We start from the raw sequence: 27,759 nt of genomic DNA on the forward strand, positions 1-27,759 counted from the left end.
ATAAAAAGGTACAGCGGACCCAACACCACGGGCAGGCCCTGCACCTGCTGCTCTAAGCCTCCTGTCCTTAGAAAGCCCCCCTCCCAAGTCCCAGTATTCCCAGTGTGCAGGTGTGTAAAATGGGAGCAAGCAAGTCTTCATTGTCCCTCACAGAGGCGAACACGGTACAGACCGGCTTGGCAACTGAGGAGGAAGGAAGGAAGCCAGGAGAATCCCTCAGCTTGGGATGTCAGAGCTGTAGAGGGGACAAGGGACTGTGGTGTCCTCAGTGGGTCTGTTGGTACAGCCTGTGGAGAAGCCAAGCAGGATTCAGGTCAAGACGTGAGGTGGATAAACACAGGGCTCAATGAATTGGCCTCCACTGAGCCTGGAACAGAGATGGAGGAGACCCCGAGGTAGGGTCATGACAAGGACAAGATCCAGAGGCTCAGGTGAAAAGATGAACAGAAAGAAGCGGGAGGCGATCAGGAGGGAGAGCAGAAGGCGCCGCGTGCAGAGTGGGGCGCAGGAGCAGCCCGGTGGTGCCCAGGCGCGGGGGGTCCCCTGTAGGGTAGGGTGGCCACACTGGCGGGGCGCCCCCGCGTGGGCCGCTCGCCCAAGATGGCGATGGAGGGGCGGGCGAGCTGGCCGCGGCCCCGGCCCCCGCGCCGGCCCCCGCTCGGGCCCGGGCCCCGGAGGCCGCGCCCCCGCCCGCGGCGCCGCGCCTCCCGGAGCCACTGACGCCCGGCGCGCCCTCCCCCGGCGGCGGCCCAGGCGCCCGGACGCGGCGGCGGCGGCGGCGGCGGCCCGAGCCCGGCCCTATGGCGCGGGCGGACACGGGCCGCGGGCTCCTGGCGCTGACCTTCTGCCTGCTGTCCGCGCGCGGTAAGGGCCCGGGTGGCCGCAGTCGCGAGTGGGCGTCCCCGGCGCGCGCGATGTTTGCCGCCGGGGGGCTGCGGGGACTTGCCCGCAGGGGGTGTGTGTGTCCTTGCTGTGTCCGTGCGTGTCCCCCTGCGCGTGGACCTTGTGCGTGTGAGGTGTGCAGGTTTGTGTGTCGGGGTGGGGGGTGTCCTGCGGGAGAATGTGTCCACAGCGCGTGCCTAAGGCGCCGGGTGGCATCGCCAGCGCGCGGGTGGCTGCGGCGCCGGTAGCTCTAAGCGGGGCATGCTGCTTCTGCCCTGCTCGCACGCGTCTCGCGGTCGCGAGTGTGCCTGAGAGAGCAGGCGGGGCGGGAGTGTGCTCTTACACCTCCATTTGTGTCGGGTGCGTGTGTAACTGGATGGGGCTGAGCTAATATTTGGCCTTGGCTTTTGGGGAGTGTCCTTGATCGTGGTGGGGGCGGCGGTGAGAAAAACCACACTCAACTTTGCCCAGTGGGTGTGGCCCCTGGGGCCCGCTGGGGCGGTAGGGGAATGTGGGGGTGTTGTGGACCCAAACCCGGGGTTCGGAGGGGGTTGGGGGAAGGGCAAGAAACCAGTTGCTTTAGTGAACGGACCCAACACTCGGTCTCTGGATGGGACGCGTGTCACTCCTGCCCCACCCCAAAGGGCGGACCGGGGAAGCGTGGACGAGGTCAGCAAGGCCCCCTCCAGTCCCCCGGTCCTAGTGTGGGCTAGGGTCAGGGGTAAGGGTCACAATTGTACACACCGGAGAGAGGGCTGGGAGGGGGTAACGGAGTGTCCAAGTGTGTGTGCCAGGGCTGCTTCTGACACCCCCGGGCCCTTGGACTCTGAGTGGGGTGTGCGTTTGCGGGGCGGCCCAGGGGAGGTTAGGTGGTAGGGCCGCGAGGGGGATGGGCTGCCCGCTTTGTTCGATTACTTCTTGCCTTCCCTGCCGAGGGGGGAGTTGAGGATGTGTCCGGGGCGAGTCGGGGAGGGACTTGGCAGTGGGGGTGGGGAGGGGGATTTTTCTCCAGCTGCTGCGGCTTTCCAGAGAGACTGGGCCAGGCCACGTGGGAGGGAGGCAGGGAGGGCGGCGGGAGTGGGGCGGGGGGGGGGGGGAAGGAGCCTCCGCCGGGCCAACCCCAGGCCCATCTCCAGGAAAACAGCGGGTGGGAGAGTGCTGGGAACCGCTCGGACCCTAGCTCGCCCGGCAAGACACGCCCCTTTCCCTCCGAGACTGTAGACCCCGCTGCAAGCCGGTGGCCGCTGGGTGCGTGGGGCTGGGCCGCAGAAGCTGGGGGCCCGGGAGTTGTCAGGTGAATGCGGCGCGGGGGAAATGTCAGAGAGGTGTCTGTCTTCGTGGAGCCCAGAGGATTAAGGAATAGTTGCGCCTCCCCTCCTCCTCCTGTTCTTCCCAAAGCTCCCGCAACGCGGGATCCTGGCTGGCAACCGCACTCCAGCTTTTTTAAATACTTCTGAGGCCTCGGGCCGGGGCACCGGAGAGAGTCGGGAGACTGGCCTCTCCCTGCTCCCCAGTGCACAGACAGAGAGGAGCGTGTATTGGGATTCTTCCTGGCTGCCACCTGAATGGCTTACAGCAACTACTATTCTTGCCCTGGCTTAACCTCCTTTGAGTGTGTAAACCTCTGCAGTCTGCAGACACCCCTACAGAGTGGAGGTCATCCATTCTTTCACAGTATTTGTTGAGCACTCTTTATAGCACACTCTTCAACGTGTGCCTGATGCCCAGAATGTTGCAAATAAGACCCTAGCCCCAGGCTGTCAGTCTTAGGGTCGGGGTCGGAGGCCAGGACTGGAAAGGGTATTGCGGAAGAGAGGCTCCCGAGCCATACTGGGAAGACCAGGAAAGGTTCTGAAGAGAATGATGGAGAGAGGAAGAGCCAGCCCTGCAGAGGGAGGAGTCTTCCAGATGAAGCAGGGGGTGCCAATAATGGGAGGCGACTTAGTTCACATCATTGCTTCAAGCTAAATCTGGCTGGCGGTTAGAGTACGGGGGTGGGAGTTGGGCAGGTGGGGGAGGGGTAGGCCACTAGTGTATTAAGAGAGGAGGCTAAGGAGTGAGTGAGTTCCACCAAGGCTTCTGAGCCGTGACCCTCCTGCCCCGCTGTGGGCAAGTTTTCAGACCAGCTTTGCATCAACTCACTGCAGCCGGTGTGGAGAATGGATGGTGCAGGGCTAGGCGAGAAGCGCTCCTGGGGAGGAGGTGGTGATACAGGAGACGGAGCGCTGGCTGTGGTGGCTGTGGAATAGTGGCTAGCATGGCCTGAGTGACGGAATTCTAGAGATATCAAGGAAATGGAATCAGAGGGGTGTGAGCATAGATCAGTGGGTTTTTTTCTTTGTTTTCGGTTTTATTATGTGTATGGTGTTTTGCCTGCAAAAATGTCTGTGCACCACGTGTGTGCCCAGTGCCTGTGGAAGCCAGATGACGGTGTCAGATCCCTCGGAATTGGACCTACAGATTGTTGTGAGTCACCGTGTGGGTGCTGGGAACTGAACCCAGGTCCTCTGGAAGAGTAGCCAGTGCTTTTAACCACTGAGCCCTCACTCCAGCCCCTATAGATATGGTCTATTAGTAGTGGAGGAGAAGAAGGTCAGACATATCTTCCCAGCAAAGTCAGCATGGACCAGAATAAAGGGCAGAGGCTGGGTTAGGACAGGGCATCATCTGCCTAGTCTGTGAGTTCGTAGGAATGAGATTTCCATCTGAGGGCAGTGGTAGGAAGATGAGCTCTTTTATCATATGAAGGAGTGGGGCTCCCCCTTCCACTCAAGTTAGAGTTTGGGGCTTGGGGAACCCCGAGAGCTCTGAGAACATAACAGCCTTTCCCTCACCTGGAAAGCCCTCCTGCCATTCCTTCCTCAACCTTGAGACTCAGGCCCATCCTAGAGGCCAACACTAGTAACTTTTGGGTTGTTTGTTTTGAGACAGGGTTGTAGCCCTGGCTGTCCTGGAACTGGCTCTGTAGACCAGGTTGGCCTGGAACTCACAGAGATCCGCCTGCCTCTGCTTCTTCAGTGCTGGGATTTAAGATGTGAAGCTTCTTTTGATAGTGACTTTTGCAGGGAATTTTTTTTGTTTTTGTTTTTGTTTTTTTGTTTTTCGAGACAGGGTTTCTCTGTGTAGTTTTGCGCCTTTCCTGGGACTCACTTGGTAGCCCAGGCTGGCCTCGAACTCACAGAGATCCGCCTGGCTCTGCCTCCCGAGTGCTGGGATTAAAGGCGTGCGCCACCACCGCCCGGCTTGACTTTTGCAGGGAATTTACCTAGACCTTCAGGTGAGCATTTGAGTATTTTCATGGCCTCGTTAACCACGTATTTATATGTGATTATTTTCCTGACCGTATCTCCTTCAAGCTAGGAAATCTCATGATCAGAGCATCCTGTAATGTCAGCACTCAAAGAAACACAGGAAGCTAGGCATTGTGGTGCCTATCTGTAACCCCAGTGCTTGAGAGACCGAGGCAGGAGGATTGCTGTGAGTTCAATATCAGCCTGGGCTACATAGTGACTCAACTTACTCCCGTTGAAAAAGAGAAAGTAATAGAAAGGATTTATTGTGAGCCCATTTTACAGATTGGAAACCTGAGTGGCTTCCTGAAGTTATTCAAATAGGAAGTGATCTGGGGCCAGACCAGTCTCCTGCTCCTCTTTGTAAGGCCGGGTCACTCTTCCCCGGGGTTTGGCGCATACATAACAAGCTCACCCTCTCTGCACTCCTTCCATAGAGAATCTAGAAGCTTTAGACCTGAGTCTTCTCTCTGGTTGGTCCAAGGATATGGAATCCTTTCACCCACCTCCTGTTCACTCCAATGTCTCTGAGGTATCGCAACCAGACTTGGAATTCCAGATGCAGAACACATGTGGCTGCCAGATAGGCCTGGGCCTCCAAGGAGGGCGGGGGGAGAATAAGGGACTCTATGGAGAAGTCAAGGAGATGGAAAGTGGGGTTCAGGGGAGGAAAACCAGAAAGGATATCCTAGAGTCCGGCATTCTCTCTTCCGGGCCAGGCCAGCTGTAGGATTCCTGGTAGTAAATGTAGAGGGACCATGGGGTCACTGGGGTCAAGGAAGCCTGGGGCCAAGAAGCTTTCTCCCAGGTGCAGGTCAGGACTCCTGATCACTTGATAGGGGTCCTCTTACTTTACATGACCTTGTTATGTAGTTTTGAGGACTGGCACCCATCAGCAGAACGTATGTGGAGACACGGTGGCCTCAGAAGAAATACTTATACAGCATATGAGCTGTATAGTAGAACCAGCAAGATAAAGGGCTCCCCGCCCTAATGATGTTTAGACCAAGTTTTACTGTGAATTTGCCATTCTGTTTCTGTGTGGTTTTTGTTTGCTTGTTTCAGACAGGTCCAATGTAGCCCAGGCTGGCCTTGAACTTACTATATAGCTTTGAACTTCTGATTTTTCTGCCTCTACCCTCTGAGTGTTGGGATTACAGGGGTTCACCACCACATGCAGTTTATACAGTGCTGGGAACTAAACCCAGGGTTTCATGCATGCTAGGTAAGCATTCTACCAACTGAGCACACCCCCAGCCCCCGGTCTAGGTGGTTTTAAAGCATTTTATTGGGCGTCTAGTAGAGGCCACGAAATATGCCAGGCAGTTTCTGTCCGTGTTATTCACGTTGTCCCTAGCTCTGAAGGGAGTTACTATGTTTTCACAGAAAACAAAGCCGAGGCTTGGAAAGGCATAAGGGATTCTATGATATTGTATGAGAAGGTCTGCCTGTCTACACAGCCATTTGAGGAGTATGTATTGAGTATCTACACAGGACACTGTTTAGCTGCTAAAGCCTGAAGGGCGACTATGATATAATCCTGAGAGATTGTTAAAGACAAGCCGAGAACAGGGCCAAGGATGTGGCTCAGTTGGTAGAGTGCTCTGCCCAGCATGCAGGTGGCCCTATGGCCCAGCCTGTAATCCCAGCACTTGGGAGGTAGAGGTAAAGGGATCATTCTCAGCTGTGTATGGAGTTCAAGAACAGCTTGAGCTACCCGTGACAGGGGTCTCAAAAAAAAAACAGTCCGGAGTGGTAACTGCAGCAATCCAGGCACCCAGGTTCTTAGAGGCAGGAAGAAGTGGAGGGTTCAAAGCCTTTCTAGGAAGAAGCAGCAAGGGGACCCACAAGACGCTTCCAGAGGCTTGGCAGTGGCTTGTTGTGTATGGCCTGGTGGGCCCGGATATCGGGGGGACCAGAGGGAGGCAGGGCCATGTTGAATGTGGCTTTGCTGTCACCTTAGATGACACTGAGCCTCCCTCTCTGGATTGTACTTAGAGGGAGGGCTGAGGCCTTCCTCGTGTCCTTGGCACCCATTCAGACCCTTCTTCCAGCTGTTGGAGGGAGGGACTTAGTATGTGGTGAGGAAGGTGGCCAAGGCTCTGAAAGAAAATGACTTGTGTCTCTTGGGAAAGAAGAGCGGCCTTCAACTGAAAACAAGCTGTAAATCGGTGGAGAACTGTGAGGAAGCGCTGATGTTTGTGGCAAGTTATTGGCCTTTTTTCCTCCTCCCCCACCTACGTGCCCTATCCTTCCTGAATGTTCCCTGGAGAATGGAACCCAACTCAGGCTCCTGATGACCTCACCAAATAGCTCCAATCGGACCCTGGAACTCTATAGCAAATTGCCTTTCTGACTAGGTTCTCATTGGTCTGATAAAATTTAATTTATCCTCGTAAGTAGGCAAAAAATTTCTCAGAGCCCAGCATGGTGGCACAAACTTGTATAAGAAGCAGAGGCAGGGCCGGGCGGTGGTGGTGCACACCTTTAATCCCAGAACTAGGGAGGCGTAGGCAGGGGATCTCTGTGGGTCTGAGGCCAGCCTGGGCTACAGAGTGAGACCATGTCAGAGAGAGAGAGAGAGAGAGAGAGAGAGAGAGAGAGAGAGAGAGAGAGAGAGAGAGAGAGAGAAGCAAAACGTGTTTGAAAAATAAGATTGAGGGGCTAGGGAGATGGCTCAGTGGTTAAGAGCACTGGCTGTTCTTCCAGAGGACCTAGGTTCAATCCCCAGCACCCACATAGCAGCTCACAACTGTCTGTAACTCCAGTTCCTGGGGATCTGACACCCTCATACAGACATATATACAGGCAAAAACAGGAAATAAAAATAAATAAAATTTTAAAACAAGAAAAATAAGATTGAGGGTCAGGCCCAGTGACTCAGTCCTAACACTCGGGTGGCAGAGGTAGGGGTATCTCTGTGAGTTTGAGTCCAGTATGGTTTACATATGAGTTCCAGGACAGACAGGGCTATGTTGAAAGACCCTGTTTCCAAAAGAAAAGAAAAAAATAAGATTGAAAATGGCTGGGAGATTCCAAAAACAGAAGTTCTGTGTCTCTGATAGGGCCTCACAGAAAGACTGATGAGGATTGACGGAAAACCCCTGTAGGCAGAAGACTGGTGATGAACAAGGTCTCCTGCTACCTGCAGTGTGCTCGAGAAGATAGGGAAGTGCTTGTACGAAGGACTTTGGGAGTCGGCCATGTAGTAGGATGGGGGAGCAAGATCCCTTGGACACGTAAGATCTACCCACTTTCAGTCATCACTATTACAGGCTTGGTGGTAGAGGAAGCATACATTTTTTTTTTTTTCTTTTGGTTTTTCAAGACGGCGTTTCTCTGTGTAATACCCCTGGCTGTCCTAGAACTCCCTCTGAAGACCAGGCTGGACTTGAACTCACGCAGATCCGCCTGCCTCTGCCTCCCAAGTGCTGGGATCAAAGGTGTGCGCCACCTCTGTCTTGTTTGTTTGTTTGGTTGGTTGGTTGGTTTGTTTTTCAAGACAGGGTTTCTTTGTGTATCCCTGGTTGTCCTGGAACTTGCTCTGTAGACCAGGCTGGTCTCACACTCACAGAGATCTGCCTGCCTCTGGTTTGGTTTCTTGAAACAGGGTATTATGTAGCCCAGGCTGGACTTGAACTCCCTATGCCATTTCGATGACCTTAAACTTTTTGTGTATAGTGTTAAGAATTTAATTTAGGGGCTCAGACGTGCTGGCAAGCACTCTTATCGCTGAGCTATATTCCTAGCCTGCTCTTGAACTTCTGATACCCCTGCCTCCACCTCCCCAGTGCTGATATTTCAGGTGTACCACTAAGCCCTAATTATCCAGAGCTAGGGATCAAACCCAGGGCCTCCAGCATGCTAGGCCTGAGCTACTTCCCTAGGCCAAGAAGTCTGATGCAAATGTTTGAGTTTGGAGATTTCCCTGATTAGGGCTGGGAGACTGAGACCGAAAAGGAGCTAAACCCGAGATTGTGCAAGAAACGACGGGACCTAGATGGAGTGCTGGAGGAGGAGACCAGGGGGTGAAACACAAGGCTTGTTTCACCTCTAATAGAAACGAAAAATGTTTAAGAAACTTGCAAATGGCATTTGAAAAACTTCCCTAGAGGAAGGCAGAGAAGTCTCCTGGAGGGGGGCTGGCATCTGGGCAGGGTTCCCTGGAAACCCTCTTTTTCAGGAGCATCTGTCTCCACAAGTTGGGGGTTCATCTCCCGAAAGTTGAAGGACCGTTTGCTCGGATCTCCCCACTGCACCCCGGTCTCTGGTCCCTAGTTTCCTCATCCGTGGAAGTCGCCGCTGACATGGGTCCCCTAGGGCTGTGGCACAGTCCTGCTGCTCCGTGAGGCGGACCCCTGTTCTCTCTGTGTCTTCAGCCCCGTGGGTTTCCCTGTTTCCGCCTTGCTGGGCTGCTCGGAGGTAGTGGAGCTAGACATCTGCTGATCCATGAATATTCAGGAAGGGAGCTGGAGCTCCTGGGGCCCCCCTGCCAGCCACCAGCCCCTCTGGCGGCTGTCCTGCCCGCCAGAGCCCAGGCTGCTGACATACCCAGCAGCTGCTCGGGCCCAACTGTTCACACTGTTTGTTCAGCACGGCAGGGGATTTTCAAGCCCCGGACATGCTTTAGGGGGTGGGGAGGCTGCCAGAGGGCTCGAGGATTCGTGTTATGTGGGGCTTTTTCTCCTCTGAAACCCAAGCCTACAGCTCTGCCTCTGGACTAGAGCACTTGAAGCCGCTGGGCTGAGAGCCCACACTTGCCTTCCACAACTCTGAATTTGAATCATGGAATCTGGGGCTTTAGAAGAGGAGAAAGGGCTGGATGTTAAGGGCGGCAAAGAGCGTTTGTGTAGCTCCTTGCCGTGTGCTCAGGGTCTTAAAGAATGCGCCTCTGGGCCTTCGGGTGCAGCTGTGCGGTGAGCTTTTGCCTAACCTCACAAAGCCGTGGGTTCTATCCCCCAGCATCCCACCAAAAGAGAATGAGCCCCGCTACTTCGTGAGCGATGTCCGTCACACTCTGAGCTGAACCCCTGACAGGCAGCGCTTGGTTGATTCTCACAGGCTCAGTAGCATCTGCATTTAAAATATGTGGAAACTGAGTCCAAGAGAGGACACCAGGCTGGCTGTCACAGCTGGCAGGGGAAGCAGCAAGACTGGGACCTTGATCTGTGTGTGTGTGTGTGTGTGTGTGTGTGTGTGTGTGTGTGTGAGAGAGAGAGAGAGAGAGAGAGAGAGAGAGAGAGAGAGAGAGAGAGAGAGAGAGAGAGGGAGAGGGAGAGGGAGAGGGAGAGGGAGAGAGAGAGAGGGGAGAGAGAGGGATGTATGGACACGTTCATGTGTAAGTGTGCATGCAGAGGTCAGAGGTCATCGTTGTTTTTTTTTAAATGAGGGCATGGATGAGATGGGGTTCACTGAGGATAACAGCAACGTGAACCACCAGGTGTCCTGAATAGCAGCAGTACCGGGATGCTACATCTGAGGAGGAGGGAGAGTCTGTCTCAGCAGCTAATGTGTGGGAGCAAGGTGAACCCTTTACTCACTCACAGCCTGTCGGCTAGCCATGTCCTGGCATCACTTGTACAAATACCACCATTAACGCAATTTCATAGTGAAAAATAAATAAATAAAAATTTAGATTTTTTTTTCATTTGATGTGTATGAGTGTTCTGCTTGTGTGTGTGTGTGTTCAGGTGCATGGACCTCAGATCCCTTAGAACTGGAGTTACAAATGGTTGTGAGCCACCATGTGGGTGCTGGGAATTGAACCCTGGTCCTCTGTGAAGAGTAACAAATAGCCTTAATGGCTGAACCATCTATCCAGTCCTCACGTTATCTTTTGGGGACAGGGTCTCTCAATGAACTTGGAGCTCATTGGCTAAACTGGTTCCAGGGATCCCCCTGTCTCCACCTCCCCAGCACTGGGATTCCAGATGTGAGTGCCAGGGATCCAAATTCTGAGCCTCACAACTGTGTGGAAAGCACTTTCCCAACTGGGCCATCTCCCCAGCCTCTGGAACCTCGATTGTCTGCCTAGAGTGAGACTGCTTTCTCCCCTGGCACTTGCTATATCACTCAGGCCAGCCTTGCAGCCAGACCTGTTCAGCAGAGCCTGGCTGAGGGAGTGTGAGGGCAGTGGTCCTGTCAGAGCCTGGCTGAGGGAATGTGAGGGCAGTGGTCCTGTCAGAGCCTGGCTGAGGGAGTGTGAGGGCAGTGGTCCTGTCAGAGCCTGGCTGAGGGAGTGTGAGGGCAGTGGTCCTGTCAGAGCCTGGCTGACGGAGTGTGAGGGCCGGTTCTCTTTGACCCTCCATCCTACACATTTCTACCTCATCCCCTTGCCTCAGCCAGTTAGGACTTTCTTTTCCCCCTTTGTATTATTGTTATTATTATTATTAATTTTGTGCGTATAGGCATTTTGCCTGCATATATGCCCTGTGTCTTGCCTGCTGCTTGCAGAGAGCTGAAGAGGGGATTGGAGCCTTTGGAACTGGAGTTACAGATGGTTGTGAGCTGATGGGGTGCTGAGCCTGAATCCTAGTGCTCTGAACAAATAGCTAGTATTCTTAACCACTGAGCCATCCTTCCAGCTCTGGCTGTCCTGGAACTCCCTCTGTAGACCAGGCTGTCCTCGAACTCACAGAGATCCGCCTGCCTCTGCCTCCTGAGTGCTGGGATTAAATGTGTGCTCCACCACCGCCCAGCCCCTGGACTACCTTATTCCTCTTTGAATGCTGTGGGGAGGAAATATGAATATGGGGACACAGAGGAGTCTAGGTGTTGACCAGGGTGGCAGACAGAGGAACGTGTATGTTGGGGAACACAGATGGAACAGTGTGGAGTGTACGTGGATGGTGCTGTGTTTGCTCTGGAACCGATATCTCTGTATCAGTAAATAAACTGAGACCCGGGAGAAGTGCTTTGCTCAAGGCATGCATCTTCCTGATTGCCTAGTCTTCCTGCTTTGTGTGGCTCTGTCATGCCAGACTTGCCTCAGGATGAGGATGTCACCTCCATCCTTGGTCTGCTTTCAGATGTGCCATTCTGCCTTACAGTGGGAGTCAGGCCAGAGACTAAGAGGAGACCTTGGGATCCTGAGTTTTTACGGGACAGGGGACAGCAGTCTAGCTGTGATAAAGGACTCACATGGGGAACCATTGCTTTAGGATAATGATGGGCAAGTTCTGATGAAGCATTAATTATGATAAGAAATATTTCCCTCCATTTTGTCTCGATTTGGGATAGTGGGCATTCTATTATCCTTCTCATCCTTTTGTGGCAGAGACAGTGTTAGGGTCTACAGGCAGCAGCATGTATACACACACACTCACACGCACACGCACACGCACACACGCTCCTACTTGCTTTGCACTCATAGTACGCTTCTCAGAGTTTTCCACTACAGCATTTTTTCTAGCTTGCGGTGTGTATTCAGTTGGGTAATAGTGGTGGAGATGACCCATTGGATTCCAGAGAGAATAAAACCACTGAGCCGCCACACAGTGCCAGGCAGCGGTGCATCTTCTGCAAATCCTCCCCGTGGGCGTTCATGACAACCCTGAAAGGAAAGAATTGCTATGTAGTTTTTAAACCAAGATACAATTTACGTAGAATTTACCACCCACGTACAAGCATGCTTTTTTGAGACAAAGTTTCATATAACCCAGGCTGGCATCCAAATTGCTACATAGCTGAAGATGAGGATGGTCCTGAACTATTGATCCTCTTGCCTCCATCCCCAGAATGTTGGGATTGTAGGTGTGCACCACCCACCCAACATAGAGCACTGGGGGTCAAACCCAGGCCTCGTGCATGCTATGCAAGCAGTCTACCGACTGAGCTATATATATCCCCTGCACTGCACCCTACACCCTGTGGCTTTTAATGTACTAATAAAGTTGTGTTCCTTGACCACTGTCTAATTCTAGAACATCTTCATCCAAAAGAAACCTCATGCTCCTTAGCACTCACTCCCCATTCCTCTCTGCTCAAAATTCTTGGTAACCATTAATCTACTTTCTGTCCATGGACATTTCATGGAAGTGAGATCACAAAGTTTGTGGCATCTGGTGACTGGGGTCTTTCACTTGGCATGAAGTTTCCAGGGTTCCTCCATGCACTAGCATGCAGAGCGCTCCATCTCTTTTGCTGACTGGACAAAATATTAGTCACTTATTGGATGGAAAGCAAACACTTGGGTCGAATTTACTTTGTGGCTGTTGTGATGGGCTGCTGTGAGCTGGATTCTTTGGTGGGTGCAGAAGTCAAACTGTGGGTAGATGGGACCCAAGAAGGAAGGAGCTTCTGGCAAAGGGAGAACTGGCTCAGATAGTTACAGGGTCTTTCCATAAGTGATTGGCACTGGGTGGTGAGCCAGTGACGGGAGGCCACACACCCACAGCTCTGGTGCCTCTTCCTCCACACAGGGGAGCTGCTGTTGCCCCAGGAGACAACTGTCAAGCTGAGCTGTGATGTGGGGCCACTGCAAGTGGTTCTGGGTCCCAAGCAGGCTGCAGTGTTGGACTGTAGTTTGGGGACTACTGCTGCTGGACCACCGACCAGGGTGACATGGAGCAAGGATGGGGACACTGTGCTGGAGCATGACCGCCTGCACCTGCTACCCAACGGCTCCCTGTGGCTGTCCTCAGCTCTAGAACCAGAAGACGGTGCTGATGACACAGCTTTTAGGACATGGAAGGTCATTGAGGGCAGCTATTCCTGTCTGGCCCATGGCCCACTGGGAGTAGTGGCCAGCCAGGTTGCTGTGGTCAAGCTTGCCAGTAAGTGCTTGCATCTGGGGTGAGGGTTGAGATTTGGAGACCAAAGGGAAGGGATGGGGGGAGCGGAGAGGAACTACAGTTACTTACTTACCTGTACCAGAAGCAGGAACCCAACCCAGGTTCCCTCCCTCCTGTCCTGTCCTGCTCAGTGGGTCCCTTATCTGCCCTTCCTGTCCTGTGTCCTTCAACTGTGTCTTCACCCCCTCACCGTCCCTTACCGTCCTTTCCCTGACCTTTGAGTTACTAGTGTACAGGGTTGGCTTGTCTGCCAAGAAGGGGTCAGGGCCCCAAAGCTGTCTCTTCATGTCCCCTACCTGCACAGCACCCTGCACAGGAGTATAACCAACCTCTGTCCTCCTGGCATTGACCCCTTAGGGCTCTCTAGAGCATGGGCTACCAAGAAATGTACCTGTCCTAGAGTGTGACCATGATGGTGATGTTGGGCAGGAGGGCCTTGGAATTCACTCAGCACCAGTAATCGTTTCATATCCCTTGGCCACCTCTCTCTGCTCCCCAACTGCGTCTCCCTTGTTCTGGATTTGCTTGGCTCTGTGTTTCCATGACTCCGTGTTCTGTGTCACGGCGTACTGTGTTCACTCCTTCATGCTCTCACTCTCTCTCTTCACTGTGCTCGTCCTCAGCACTCGAAGACTTCTCTCTGCACCCAGAGTCCCAGACGGTGGAGGAGAATGGCACAGCACGCTTTGAATGTCACACTGAGGGGCTGCCAGCCCCCATCATTACTTGGGAAAAGGACCAGGTGACAGTGCCTGAGGAGCCCCGGTGAGTGTCCCAAAAGGGAGTCTGTCCCAGTGTTCAGGGCAGAGGGTTCTAAGAATATGTTTAGAACCAGGATTCTTAGAGCCGAGGTGTCTCTATTCACCTAAACTCACCCAAGAGCCAACTGCTAGCCTGACTTCTAGCCCAGTTAGAAGGTTTCCTCTCTGGAAGAAAAGCCACCCACCAGGCTGAGGTGCACAGAACCAGAGGACAGTCTAGAGCCCTTCCAAGCCCTCGTAGTCCACCACTTGCTTTATTGAGGGCACTAAGAGCCAGAGAGCGGCTGTGATCTATTTCCGACCACACCGGGAACCACTGGCACAAGACCGGCTTCTGCTCAGCTCGCCCTTTCCGAGGTTCCTCTGCAGTCCCTCCCTGGACTCCTAAGTGCCCTTCCTGTCCCCACTGGACCCTGTGAGGTGCAGGCATCTGAGCAGCAGGCCACAGGGTCTGTCTTGTTTCATTCTCCTCTCTTCCTATAAAGATAGTGGCTTAGTGGAACAATCCAGGGAAAGTTCCAGTTTGGAAGCAAAGCAGAGCACAGGCAGGGCTTTTTCCCTGCTGTAGCCTCCTGGCAAGTCCAGGTACACAGGCCAGAACCCAGAGACTCGCTGTCTCTGTGGCCTCTGGGTTGGTTTCAAGTCTCGGTCCTTCAAGTCTTGTGGCTCCAAACGTCTCTCCCAGGCGTTCACAGCCCTCTCCTGCATCTGTCCGTCAGCTGCATCTTTCTCCTCTGCTGTATGGAAGTGGGATCCCCAGGCTCAGAAACACCGGCTTCCACATCACTCCCAAGCACCATCCCCAACTCACTTCTTGATGTTGGGCTGCCCTCAGCCTTGCTGACTTTTGCCCGAGTGGTGGGAGTGGAAGGTGTAGAAAAATCACAGGATCCCTGTGGTCAGATGAAGTCAGCAGATAGATCCCTGTGGACCTAATATAGCTTGACCTCTAACCCTCCTTAACACACTGCTTCCCATTCAGCTCCATTCTACCTGTATCTGTGAAATGAAATGGGAAGGACATTCAGTTAAGTTGTGATTGCCCAAAATGTGGTTTTTATAGCATGTCAATTTTTAAAGTTTTTTTTTTTTTTTTAAGACAAGGTCTCATTGTAGTTCAGGCTGGCCTCAAACTCAACATTAGCCAAAGATGACCCTGAACTTCTGATCTTCCTGTCTGCTGAGTTCTGGAATAACAGTTTATGTGATATTGGGGATAGAACCCAGGACTTTGGTCATGGTAAGCAAGTATTCTTAGCAATTGAGCTACATTCCCAGCCCAGAGATACATTTTTATATTTTTGGTTGTGAGCCTTGCCTTTAACGGCTGAGCCATCTCTCCAGCCCAAAGATACATTTTTAAAGTTCATAGAAATAAAAAAGAAAGAAAAATTATCTCATTGCCCAACTGCTGTTAATCTTTTTTTGTTCAATTATTTTTTTCTTTTTTCTGACATAGGGTCTTGCTAAGTAGCCTAGGCTGGCTTCAGACTTATGACCTTCCTGCCTCAGTTTCCACAGTCCTGGAGTTACAGGCCTGTGCCACCATATTTGGTGTCATTTATTAATTTTTGTTTTTCTCTCATTGTTAGGTTTCTGTTTTGCTTGAAACAGGGTCTCCCTGTGTATCCCAGGCTTGTCTAGACCTCGCTATGTAGACCAGGCTGGCCTCAGCAAAACAGTGGGGATCAGATTTCCCCTCCCAGCATCTAATTCAGGCGTCATCCGGTGAAGCTACAGGCCTCACCCACGAGGTGAGGCTGCCAGCTCCGGGCTCCAGCAGCGCTTGCCACCAAGTCCTCTGAAAATTGATCCTGCTCTATAAATAGCCCAGGCTCACATGCCCCAGCACATTGTGTCAGGGAATAAAGACATGTCTAAAACAGTAACTTGATTGTGGCCAAGGTGTGTACTTTTGCATGTGCCCAGCTATACAAATATGATAGTCATAAACTCAGCCCGGTGGCTATAGGAGATGGTAGGCTGTGAGCCCTTGCAGAACAGGTATGTTCCGCCAGGGGACAGGCACCTATTTTCTGACTAATAATAACGGCTAAACCCCAAGGCAGTTCCCCGGTTTTTACTATTTGTTTGTGTGTTTCAAGGCAGAGTCTTATGTAGCCTAGGCTGGCCTTGAACTCCTAACCCTCCTTCTACTTGCCCAGTGCTGGGATTGCAGGCATGAGCCACCATGGCCTCTTCATGAGGTACCAAGGATAGAACCCAGGGTTTTATGCATGCTACCAACACTGTGTTATCCAGGGTTTTGTGCATAACTACTCTACTCTACCAGCTGAACTACACCCCAACCCCACCTACACTAATTTCTAATAAGGTGGGATACTTTTTCTTCCACGGGAGCCAGTCATGAATGAGACTAAAAAAATGAATTTATGTTAAGATTCATGCCAAAATACACAACTTTATAGAATGAGAAGGGAAGTCACCTACCACTAAACACAGTTACTAACATTTTGAGCATTCCATCCAAGTCCTTTGAAATACATGTGAGGTTCATATCTGAATACATGTGTTTGGAGCTTGTAAGTTACAGTGTTTATGTCCCTTAGGGAATGTGAGCTCATGGGAAGAGTCGGGTCAGGGGTGTGAAGCATGCAGGACGGGAGTCAGTGGACCCCTTTTCCAGATGAGAAAAGTGACACGTCCTGGCAGTTGCCACAGTCACACACGTTAGACCTGGTTCTGTCACCCTGTGGCACTGATGCTTCTGTGTTGAAGCCCGCCCGCCATTACAAAATGCGGAAAGGCACATCCTTTCAAGTTTCACATTTGAAAATGTCCTATCCCAGCGTTCGGAAGGTTGTGGCAGGAGGATCAGAAGTTCAGACTCACCCTCAGCTGTATGGAATGAGTTCCACAGCAGCCTGTGATAACCTATCTCAAATAATTATTTATTGTGTAGAGGTCAACAAATAAGAGTCCCCAATAACCCCCCCTCACAGAGGAAGCCCCATGCACTACACAAGCTTGGCCAGTCTCGGCTTTTTCTTCATGCATTCCAACCTATCATTTATCTCTTTTCCAAAACCAGAATTTCTTCCTAAGCAATATTTTTGTGACTTCTCCCCTACTAACCAATACATCTCGGACATCTCTCCAAAATCAGAGCTTCCAAAACCACACTGTAACAAAAACAGACAAGGTTTAGACAGCCCTGAGCAGGCAGGGTCCCACCTTGCCTCTGGCCGCAGCTCCAGCTCTGTGCCCAAGGAAGGAGCCTGTCTGCTCACGCACGCCAAGTTAAGTTAAGGAATGGATTTGCACTTGGTACTTGGTGCACCGTTTTCCTGGCAAGACCAGAGACCCTTAGGGTTAGAGAGTGGAGGCAATTAGCTGAGGCCCTGTCTGGCTGGAGGAGGAGGGAGAGGAAAAGTTTCAGAAGGCAGCATGTTAGGTAGAGTCTGGCCTGAGGGGCCTGATTCCTCCTCGTGGCAGTGGGTTGGGTCCTGGCCCAGATGTTTCCCAGCATCCCCTCCTGCTTCACTGCCCCCACTTCTCTACCTTAGCACATGTGTGAGTGGATCTGGGGCTGAGGTCGGAGCTTATGTGGGGGACAAAGGTTCACCTGGGGGATGAGGAAAGGCATCATTCTGCCACTGCAGGTTTCTAAGCACCTAAGGTTTCTAGAACATCTCCCCAGACCCTTCTTCAGCCCCTGGGCCACTCCACCTCTCTGATGTTTAGGTTTTCTTGGCCCCTGCTTCTCCAGGAGCAAAGAATCTTCCTCTACCACACAACTGCCCTGACCCCCTCCAGCTCTACCCAGTCTGTACGCCTAAGATTTTCACCACCTGGAGCTGATCCTGGAGAAGACCTCATCACCTCCTGCTTGCTTGAGCATACTCAGTGCCCACCATCCCAACCTTCCTGCCCCAAATTTCTCAAGTGAGGTCTCCTGGCCTCCTCAACCCTCTACCCAGGAGGTCAGGTCACAATGCCCTCATCCCTCCTGGCCCTCTGGACTGCTGTGTAGATTGCTGGATGGGACCTACTGGAAACCACGCCCATTCCCTCCCACAGGCATCCCTAGCTATGAGCAGTGGGCTGAACATACCATTGAGGGCCAGGACACCTGGGTTCGAGATGTTTTGTAGCATGGTGACACATCATCTAAGCTGGCCTCAAACTCACTATGTAGCGCAGGATGACCTTGATCTGGTCCTCCTGCCTCCACCTCCCTGGGGCTGTGATTGCAAGCATGGAGCATTACTGGTTTATACAATGCTGAAGATGGGAGCTGGGGCCTGGTGCACCCTAGATAAATACTACGAACTGAGCCACATCCCACGACCCTTGTTTCAGGTTTTAACTGCTCCAGCTTGAAGGCATTAGGTTAACACCCTACTCTGAGATTCAGTTTTGTTACCATAAAAAGGAGGTTATGATTCTCCTCTGTCTCTTGGGATCCTTTTGAGGGTCAAATGAGATAAGGGAATAAGGTTTTGTTTTTGTTTTGTTTTGTTTTTTAGGGAGAGGAAAAGGAAACATGGGTAAGAGGTGGGTGTTGGGAGGTGCAGGGAGATGGCTCAGACGTTCCAAGTGTGTACTGCTCCTCCAGAGGACCTGGGTTTAGTTTCCAGCATCCATATCAGGCTGCTCACAAACTGCCTGCTGTAATTCCAGCTCCATCTGTAATTCCAGCCCTCTGCTGGTCTCTGCAGACACTTGCACTAACACATGCACATACCTACACATACATGGTTTAAAAAATCCTCAGAAGGAAAAAGAAGTTTAAAAAAAAAAAAAATCCAAGCTGGGGCTGGAGAGATGGCTCAGTGGTTAAGAGCACTGACTGTTCTTCCAGAGGTCCTGAGTTCAACTCCCAGCAACCACAGGGTGGCTCTCAACCATCTGTAATGAGATCTGGCGCTTATAATAAATAGCTAAATCTTTAAAAAAAAAAAAAAAAAAAAAAAAAAAAAAAAAAACAAGCTGTTAAAAGGGTATTGTGCAGGCGACCAGAGAGATGGCTCAGAGGTTAAGAGCACTGGCTGTTCTTCCAGAGGTCCTGGGTTCAATTCCCAGCAACCACATGGTGGCTCACAGCCATCTGTAATGAGATCTGGTGCCCTCTTCTGGCCTGCAGGCATACATGCAGACAGAACACTGTATACATAATAAATAAATAAATGTTTAAAAAGAAGGGGGGGTATGTGTGCATAATAAAAAACAAGTTCCTTATACCCCCCCCCAGCTTCCAGGCTCCCAGGTCCCCTCCCCAGAGAGCCTCCTTTTATAGGGACATCCAGTACATATACAAACTTGTAAACATTTTTAGTCTCCACTCATGTTATCCTGTGGCACCAAAGCACTCTGGGCGGATGGCTCCTGGACCTGCAGCGTTCCATTTCAGGAAGTCCCCAAACCTGTGAGTTCAGGCCAGACCCACCAGTTTCCAGCTTCTGGATTTGTGGAAAGGCTGCAGTAAACATTGACATGTGTTTGCTGCGCATGTCTGAGACTCACTGTGAGAGTCCAAGAAGGGCCAGGGCTCGATCCAAACCTCAAATCACACAGATGTTGAACTGTGTGAGCTTGCCCAGGATAGAGGGTGGATTAGGTGACAGCTGCAAGACAACGGCACCTTCCTCAATTTCCTCACCCGCCTAAGCTGTCACCAGATCTTTTGGTCTTTGCCAGTCTGTTGGATGAGTTTAGATTTTATAGTCTCAATTCACATTTCTGTCACTGTGGGCCACCTCCTGTATCCCCTTCCCCACCTCACAGGCTCCCTCTGCTCCTTCTCAAGGCTCATCACTCTCCCCAACGGCGTCCTCCAGATCCTGGATGTCCAGGACAGTGACATGGGCTCCTACCGCTGCGTGGCCACCAATTCAGCCCGCCGACGCTTCAGTCACGAGGCTTCACTCAGTGTGGCCCTCAGAGGTAAGTGGACAGGCAGACAGGACACCTGGAGATTTCTGGGAACAACCATCTTGAAAATGGAAGGGACCAGGCCAGATCTTCAGACAAATGACTGGGTAGTAGTTCTACATGAGGATAGAACTGGGCTTTGGAACCCACGATTCCAACTTCCGGTGGAGGGTCCTTCCTTCTTATGGGGTATCTATGTTTCCTAGAATTGGGCAGGAACTGGTGAGCAAGCAAGGTATCAAAAGAGGGGTGCCAATGCCCCACAGCCTCTGGTCCCTTCTGCCCCTCGGGGTGCCCTAAGGGCTCTGGGTAGGTGGGAGGCATGCCCCACCTTTCCGTTTCATATACTGCCAGTCTGGCCCCTTGCTACCTGTGCGCTGGTCCTTTTCTGCCGTCTTCTTCTTCTTCTTCTTCTTCTTCTTCTTCTTCTTCTTCTTCTTCTTCTTCTTCTTCTTCTTCTTCTTCTTCTTTTTCTTCCTCTTCTCCTCCTCCTCCTCCTCCTTCTTCTTCATCATCATGTTTTTACATTTATTTTTGTGTGTTTGTGCGCACGTCCATGACACTCATGAACAGAAAACAATTTGTGGAAGTCAGTTGTCTCCTTCCACTAAGTGGGTCCCTGGGATCCGACTTGTGTCTTCAGGCTTGGCAGCAAGCATCTTTAGCTGTTGAGCCGTTTCGTACGTCCTTTTTCTGCCTTTCTTTGAAAAGCTCCTGGCGGGATAAGATCCACTGTCAAGGGCACTGGTTTTGGGGTCACGAAGACCTGTTTTGAATCCTGAGTTTCCTGGCCCATCTGTGTGGCCCTGGTCTGGCGATCAAATGTCCCGCTCAGAGGGGTTAGATGGGAATGCAAAGTGTGAGCACTCAGCAGCTGCTCAACAGATCTCACTTCAAGCCTCCCCCAAGGTCGCTCACTTGCGCTATCCCTCCTCCGCTTCGCTGGGCCCATCCTCTTGCCCCTGGGCTTCTCTGGGCCATGGCTCAGGGAGAGCTTTGCTCTCTTCTGCACTGGGTCTCTGCCTCCCCCTGCTGGACAAACAAGGTGTTCACCATTCTGCGGCGCGGAGAGAGTATCCGACAGAAAACAGCGCAAAGCTTCCTGGCTAAAAAGTGGAGCCCACCCCTTGCTTTGCACTTAGGACCCCCAGGCACTTTGGGAAAGGGATCTGCCTAACTCACACAACGCCTTATAGGTTATATCGATCTGCCTATATAGATCTAGAACTGAGTGCTGGGTCCAAGGAAGAGGCCGGGTGGGATGTTAGGAGGGAAATGTGGTGTGTGATATGGGTGTGATCTGCCCAGTCACTGGAAGGAGGGCCCATTTGTGTCGAGAGCATTCTTCTGGCTCCAAGAGAAAGAGCCCTGAGGCACAGGCCAGCTCTGTTGAACTTGGTAGCTGCTTTCCTCTTCTGACAGAAGGAATCCTGATGCCCCCTACTCTGGTGCCTCAGCTATTACAGGAGCAGCAGGTGACAGACAGACCCCGCCCTCCTATTGTCTCTCCAGGGTCCTTGGAGGCTACCAGGGGCCAGGATGTAGTCATTGTGGCAGCCCCAGAGAACACCACGGTAGTGTCTGGACAGAGTGTAGTGATGGAGTGTATGGCCTCCGCTGACCCCACGCCTTTTGTGTCCTGGGTCCGACAAGGTGAGTGGGGAGGGAAGAGGAGGAGGAGACTAGGGGTGTGGGCAAGATGGTACAGTATCTCACAGGCTCCAAGTCAGGAGCTACTTAAAGATGGAAGGAGAGAACTGACTCCACAAAGTTGCCCTCCACCTCCGTAAGCACATTCGAGCAGGCCCCACATGTACACACATTCATGCAGTAATAAAGTGTAAAGAGGCTGTATTAAAGCCTAACGGTGGTGGCTCAGGCCTTTAATTCCCAACACAGAGGCAGGCAGATCTCTGAGTTCAAGGCCAGCCAGGTCTACAGAGTGAGTTCCAGGATAGCCAGGGTTACACAGAGAAACCCTGTCTGAAAATAAATAAATAAATAAAAGCAGCAAAAAGAAAGATTGTATTAAATGTCTGCCCCCACCCACCAGAGGCTATCTAACCATAGTCTGTCCAGCTCCTGTCTCTCATCTCCCATCTACCTAGGGATCAGAGTTACGCAGCTAGGATCAGAGGACCTGGAATTCAACCCAGCCACTGTGATGCTGCTTTGCGGGGGTGGGGGTGGGGTGTAGAGGGATCCCCTTAGCTGGAGAGGGCATGGAGGGACAGCTCCAGCGTCCCCCTCCAGCCTGCTCCTTCTCTGTCCCCAGACGGGAAGCCTATCTCCACGGATGTCATCGTTATGGGCCGGACCAATCTACTCATCGCCAGCGCGCAGCCCCGGCACTCTGGGGTTTATGTCTGTCGGGCCAACAAGCCCCACACCCGCGACTTTGCCACCGCTGCAGCTGAGCTCCGAGTGCTGGGTGAGGGCTGGAGCTGTGGGACACTAGGGACGGGTGGGTGTCAGAGGGAGGAGGGAGCCGGGCGGTGGTGGCGCACGCCTTTAATCCTGGCGCTCGGGAGGCAGAGCCAGGCGGATCTCTGTGAGTTCGAGGCCAGCCTGGTCTACAAAGTGAGTTCCAGGAAAGGCGCAAAGCTACACAGAGAAACCCTGTCTCGAAAAAACAAACAAACAAACAAAAAAAACTAGACCCTAGCTGGAGGATAGAGTGGAAAGAGTTGAGACAGGGATAGAGAGGGGTGTGTGAGGCTAGGCTTGGGTGAGTGAGAGAGTGGGCGAGCTGGAGTGGGGTGAGGTTATGGGAGGAGATAGTGGAAAGGTCTGGATGGTATGAAGCCTAGGAGCCAGAATCTGGACGTGGTAGCACTTGCCTGTAATCCCATCACTTGGAAGGCTGTAAGTAGCAGGAGTGTGAGCTGGATCCCGGGTGCTGGAAGAGAGGAGGGCTAGCCCAGGAGAGGCCAGGGCAAGTGGGCAGGCGGCTGGACCCGAACTTGGCCCAGGCGACTAGGGGAGAGAACCTCAGGGAGAGGCTGGGGGTCTGGTGTTGGGACACTTGGGGAGGGACCAACCAACCTCTTGTCAGAGTCTCCCTCTTGACCCCAGGGGCTCCTGCTATCTCGCAAGCGCCAGAGGCTCTGTCGAGGACGCGGGCCAGCACCGCGCGTTTCGTGTGCCGCGCGTCGGGCGAGCCACGACCCGCGCTACGCTGGCTGCACGACGGGGCGCCGCTGCGACCCAACGGGCGCGTCAAGGTGCAGGGCGGTGGCGGCAGCTTGGTCATCACGCAGATCGGCCTGCAGGACGCCGGCTACTACCAGTGCGTAGCGGAGAACAGCGCGGGAACCGCGTGTGCGGCCGCGCCCCTGGCGGTGGTGGTGCGCGAGGGGCTGCCCAGCGCCCCCACTCGGGTCACGGCCACGCCGCTGAGCAGCTCCGCTGTGCTGGTGGCCTGGGAGCGGCCACAACTGCACAGCGAGCAAATCATCGGCTTCTCCCTTCACTACCAAAAGGCAAGGGGTATGTCTATGCAAGACCAAGTGGCCCCACTTAGGGCAACCACGGGTTAGATGACTGAAGGATTGCCTGGTGGGGACCTCTGTGGGTGGGGTGAAGGGATGGGACCTTCAGTCTAGTCGTAGAGTTCAGAGCGTGCACACACTTTTCCCCCTGAGAGGATGCTTGTCTTTACAGGGTTAATGGCGCCATCTTCCACCCCAGCTAACTAACTGCAGTAGTAACCACTTCAATTAGACTGCATGAGGAACTTCCTGACCCGTTCTAGAATTAATATAATGGGTAGACTAGCTGGCAAGGGCATTTATACTCATCAGCCTAGACTGTCTTCGACAATTTAGCTATACAAAGGCCAGTCGGATCCCCAGACCAACTCCAGCTGGTCAGACCTGGAGTGGGCTGTGACAGTCCCTGTATCCCCTGTGCCACCATCTCAGGAGTGGACAACGTGGAGTACCAGTTTGCAGTGAACAATGACACCACAGAGCTGCAGGTTCGGGACCTGGAACCCAACACGGATTATGAGTTCTACGTGGTGGCCTATTCCCAGCTAGGGGCCAGCCGCACCTCCAGCCCAGCCCTGGTGCATACACTGGATGATGGTAGGACCTCTGAACCTGCAGTGACCTGGGACCCAGAGACATCCCCACCCAGAGACAGTGTACCCCCAAGGACCTCTGCCTGGCCTTGTGATGTCTTGTGTGCCCTGGAAAGGAGTGGGCAGGGTTTCTTCATCCCAGTGTAAAATGGGGAAACTGAGGATCAGAAGGTGAAAGTGACTTGCCCAAGGTCAGTAGGACAGCTGGGACTTGAGCACATCTCTTGTGAGCCCCCATATCATACAGGCCTCCTTCCTTACACCCATGTATCACCCAGCCATTGGATAGAAAAGCCTCTGGCCCACACTGTCCGCTAGCGTTGGGGTAGGAAGGGTGTCTCCTCATCCTCCAGCTGGGGCTCTCCTGAGAGGCTCCCTTCCCTCCCTCAGATCCTGGGCCTGGGCCTGCTTCTGACTTGCTGTGTGACCCGGGCAAGTCTCTGATTGCTTCTGACCTCGTCTTCCCCATCGGTGGAGCGGAGCTCATGCCAATATTCTTCTGTCTCAGTCCCCAGCGCAGCGCCCCAGCTCGCCCTGTCCAGCCCCAACCCCTCAGACATCAGGGTGGCATGGCTGCCCCTGCCCTCCGGCCTGAGCAACGGACAGGTGGTGAAGTACAAGATAGAGTACGGTTTGGGAAAGGAAGGTGAGTGGGGCTGGGACAGCAGGGAGCCGGCAGTGGGAAAGGGGGTTCTCCACCAGATGCGGGGGTCTGTGGGGGTCCCAGCAGGGGCGTGGGAAAGCTCTGGAAAAGAACAATGGGAGGCTAGAGAGACAGCTGGAGGCATAAAGTGCTTCTGCAAGTCCAAGGACCTGAGTTCAATCCCAGCCTGGCATGGTGGTGGTGCCTGCTTGTAATCCCAGTGCAGGGGAGATGGAGACAGAGGATCCCTTGTACTCACTGGGCTAAACTGGTGAGTTCCAGGCCACTGAGAGACCCTGCTGCAAAAGGTGGACAATACCACAGACATTACAGCAGAGGTTGTCATCTGACATGACCTGCACACATGTGAACACTCACACTCCTGGACGGACAGACAGACAGACAGACAGACAGACACACACACACACACACACACACACACACACACACACATACACACACACACACACACATACACACACACACACACACATACACACACACACATACACACACACACATACACACACACACATACACACACATACACACACACACACATACACACACACACATACACACACACACACACACACACACACACACACACACACACACACACAGAGTTCTGGGGCCACTGGAGGAAAAGGGAAGGCAAAGAGAGCCAGTAGCTCGAGCAAGGTAAGGAGGTACCATGTGTATAGTTAATGGAGCCTCTGACTCAGTTTCCTTTCTGTGAAGCAAGCAATTCACCTAGGTGATCCTTGGAACCCTTCAAGTTTAAGCACCAGAGATGGGATGCTACGGGTGTGCACGTGGGGCACGGGATGGTCCTGCTGGGGGGATGGTGGTGGTCTAGGGGAGGTGGTGTGGTTCTAAAAGGAACAGAGCGTGCAGAAAAGAAAGTGGCTAGGGTCGGAGTAAAGCAAGAGAGACAGAGAGGCTGACCTGAGGCAGCAGCCAGGGCTCCTGACATTAGGTGCTGTTGAGTGTCCTTAGTTAGTCCTCAGGACTGTTTATTTTTGTTTTTGTTTTTTTTGAGACAGGGTTTCTCTGTGTAGTTTTGGTGCCTGTCCTGGATCTCACTCTGTAGACCAGGCTGGCCTCGAACTCACAGAGATCCTCCTGGCTCTGCCTCCCGAGTGCTGGGATTAAAGGCGTGCACCACTGCTGCCCAGCTAGTCCTCGAGACTGTACAAGGGGTGTGGACTGGTTATTTTGACAGTGCACAGGGTGGAGAAGAACATGCCTTGATCTTCCCATGCTGAACCAATACTAATGGTCTTCAGCTGCTGGAGCTAGAGGCCCCTGGGTCATCCTGGAGGCATGGAGCCTGCCTCCATGCTGAGGGGTCAGTGCCCAGAGGACCTTGGGGACCTGAAGTGGAAGAGTCAGTTTAGAGATCATGGTCTCCAGATGAAGGACACCCAGCAGTCCATCTCTTTTGTCCCAGAAGATCAGGTTTTCTCCACTGAGGTGCCCGGAAATGAGACACAACTTACGTTAAACTCACTTCAGCCGAACAAGGTGTACCGAGTCCGGATTTCAGCTGGCACTGGGGCCGGCTATGGAGTTCCTTCCCAGTGGATGCAGCACAGGACACCTGGTGTGCACAACCAGAGTCATGGTATGGAGCTGCAGGGGCAGACTGCACAGTGGGCATGGCGTGGTCTGTGGCCTCGGAACCCCAGGCCATGCCCAGCACAGACCTGTTATTGCCACCCGCCCCTCCACCACCACCCTGCACACACACTTGATACATCAGGGAAGCCTGGGTGTAGGAGTGAAGGAGTGAAGGGCTGGGTTCAGATATCTCTGTTCACTTTGTGACCTTCAACAAGTCACATCTCTAAAGCTTCATCACTACCATAAGGGGTGACAGCAGGATTGTAATACATTTATACATAAAGTGGTTGGCACAGAACAGGAACTCTGTGGGTTGAGGATAGGGCTCGCTGGGTAGAGTGCTTGCCTAGCATGCACAAAGCCCTAGGTTCGATGCTCAGCATTGCATAAACCCAGCATGGTGGCACATGCCTGTGATCCCAGCACAAGGACCAGAAGTTCGAGATCTGCCTCAACTACATAGAGAGTTTGGGACCAGCCTGGGATGCATGAAACTCTGGAAGGAAGGGAGGAAGGAAGGAAGGAAGGAAGGAAGGGAGGGAGGGAGGGAGGGAGGGAGGGAGGGAGGGAGGGAGGGGGAGGGAGAGAGAGAGAGAGAGAGAGAGAGAGAGAGAGAGAGAGAGAGAGAGAGAGAGAGAAAGGAGGGAACCTATTAAATAGTAGCTGGTTCTGCCTAGAGGCCCAGTGGTAGAGTGATTAAATGTCTACAAAGTCGGCCACCATTTTCAGACATCTGGCAAATTACTTGACTTTCTGAGCTCAGTTTCTATCTGTAAGATATAGGTAAGAGCCTTTTTAAAAAACTGGATTACAGAGTTTTAAGAATGAAGTAAAAATAAATATACAAGGGTTGCCAAGATGGCCCAGCTAGTAAAGCGGCTTGCTCCTTTTTCTGGGAGTCAGACTGCCATTGTCTCCACAGAACCTATATGGTGGAAGGAACGAAATGAGTCCCCAACTTGTCCTCTGACCTCCGCGTGCACACACACATAAATAAATAATACTTAAAAGTTTTATAATACGAGAGGCAGGTGGATCTTTGTGAGTTCGAGGCCAGCGAGATCCAGGAAAGGCGCAAAGCTACACAGAGAAACCCTGTCTTGAAAAACCAACCAACCAAACAAACAAACAAAAAACCAAAAATTTAAAAATACGTATACAAGGTGTTTGAAACAGTTCTTACACATAGCCAGCCTTCTGTTCTTGGACTCCGAGAAGGACTCCTCCGTCTGATGGTTCCAGACCTCCTTCCTTACCTTGTCTGTATCTATTCCTTCAAGAGACTAGCCGAAGCCCCTCTGTTCCCCGACATTGGGCCTTCCGCAGAGGCGCCCCCTGCTGTCTCTTTTGTGCATGTCGGACAGACGCGCCCTCAGAGCTAGCATGCAGTGCTCAAGACCACCGGGAGGTGGCAGAGTGGAGCAGTAGGGAAAGCCCGGGCACAACTCTCCATGCTGGGCCCCGCCCCTGCCCTGCACCCGCTCGGGTCCCTGACCTCCTCACTCCTTCTCTTCCCCATGTCCCCATCATCTTCCTCTTCCCCCAGTTCCCTTTGCCCCTGCAGAATTGAAGGTGAGGGCAAAGATGGAATCCCTGGTGGTGTCGTGGCAGCCGCCCCCTCACCCCACCCAGATTTCCGGATACAAACTCTACTGGCGCGAGGTGGGGGCAGAGGAAGAGACAGCGGGTGATCGCCCCGCAGGGGGCCGTGGAGACCAGGCTTGGGACGTGGGGCCCGTGCGCCTCAAGAAGAAAGTAAAGCAGTATGAACTGACCCAGCTAGGTG

General features: G+C 52.8%; 1 protein-coding gene across 6 annotated transcripts in view; it reads left to right on the forward strand.

The window, feature by feature from the left end:
* Positions 1-258: 258 nt before the first annotated feature.
* Positions 259-27,759, forward strand: part of Igdcc4 (immunoglobulin superfamily DCC subclass member 4) — a 37,902-nt gene continuing 10,401 nt past the window's right edge. Inside the window, exons 1-11 of one of the 6 annotated variants that reach the window (XM_052712298.1) lie at positions 259-395; positions 12,593-12,946; positions 13,588-13,729; positions 19,496-19,632; positions 21,133-21,273; positions 21,896-22,051; positions 22,696-23,109; positions 23,544-23,708; positions 24,213-24,350; positions 25,801-25,974; positions 27,520-27,756. In XM_052712298.1, the coding sequence (XP_052568258.1) occupies positions 347-395; positions 12,593-12,946; positions 13,588-13,729; positions 19,496-19,632; positions 21,133-21,273; positions 21,896-22,051; positions 22,696-23,109; positions 23,544-23,708; positions 24,213-24,350; positions 25,801-25,974; positions 27,520-27,756 (2,107 nt within the window). In that variant the 5' untranslated portion in view covers positions 259-346. Of the gene's footprint in view, positions 432-754; positions 865-12,592; positions 12,947-13,587; positions 13,730-19,495; positions 19,633-21,132; positions 21,274-21,895; positions 22,052-22,695; positions 23,110-23,543; positions 23,709-24,212; positions 24,351-25,800; positions 25,975-27,519; positions 27,757-27,759 lie in introns of those variants that run through there. The other 5 variants (XM_052712265.1, XM_052712274.1, XM_052712282.1 and 2 more) reach the window with 5 other exon arrangements.

The sequence above is a fragment of the Peromyscus californicus genome, unplaced genomic scaffold (genome assembly GCF_007827085.1).
Source record: "Peromyscus californicus insignis strain IS unplaced genomic scaffold, ASM782708v3 Scaffold_11__1_contigs__length_118956290, whole genome shotgun sequence".
NCBI classification, from domain to species: Eukaryota; Metazoa; Chordata; class Mammalia; order Rodentia; family Cricetidae; genus Peromyscus; species Peromyscus californicus.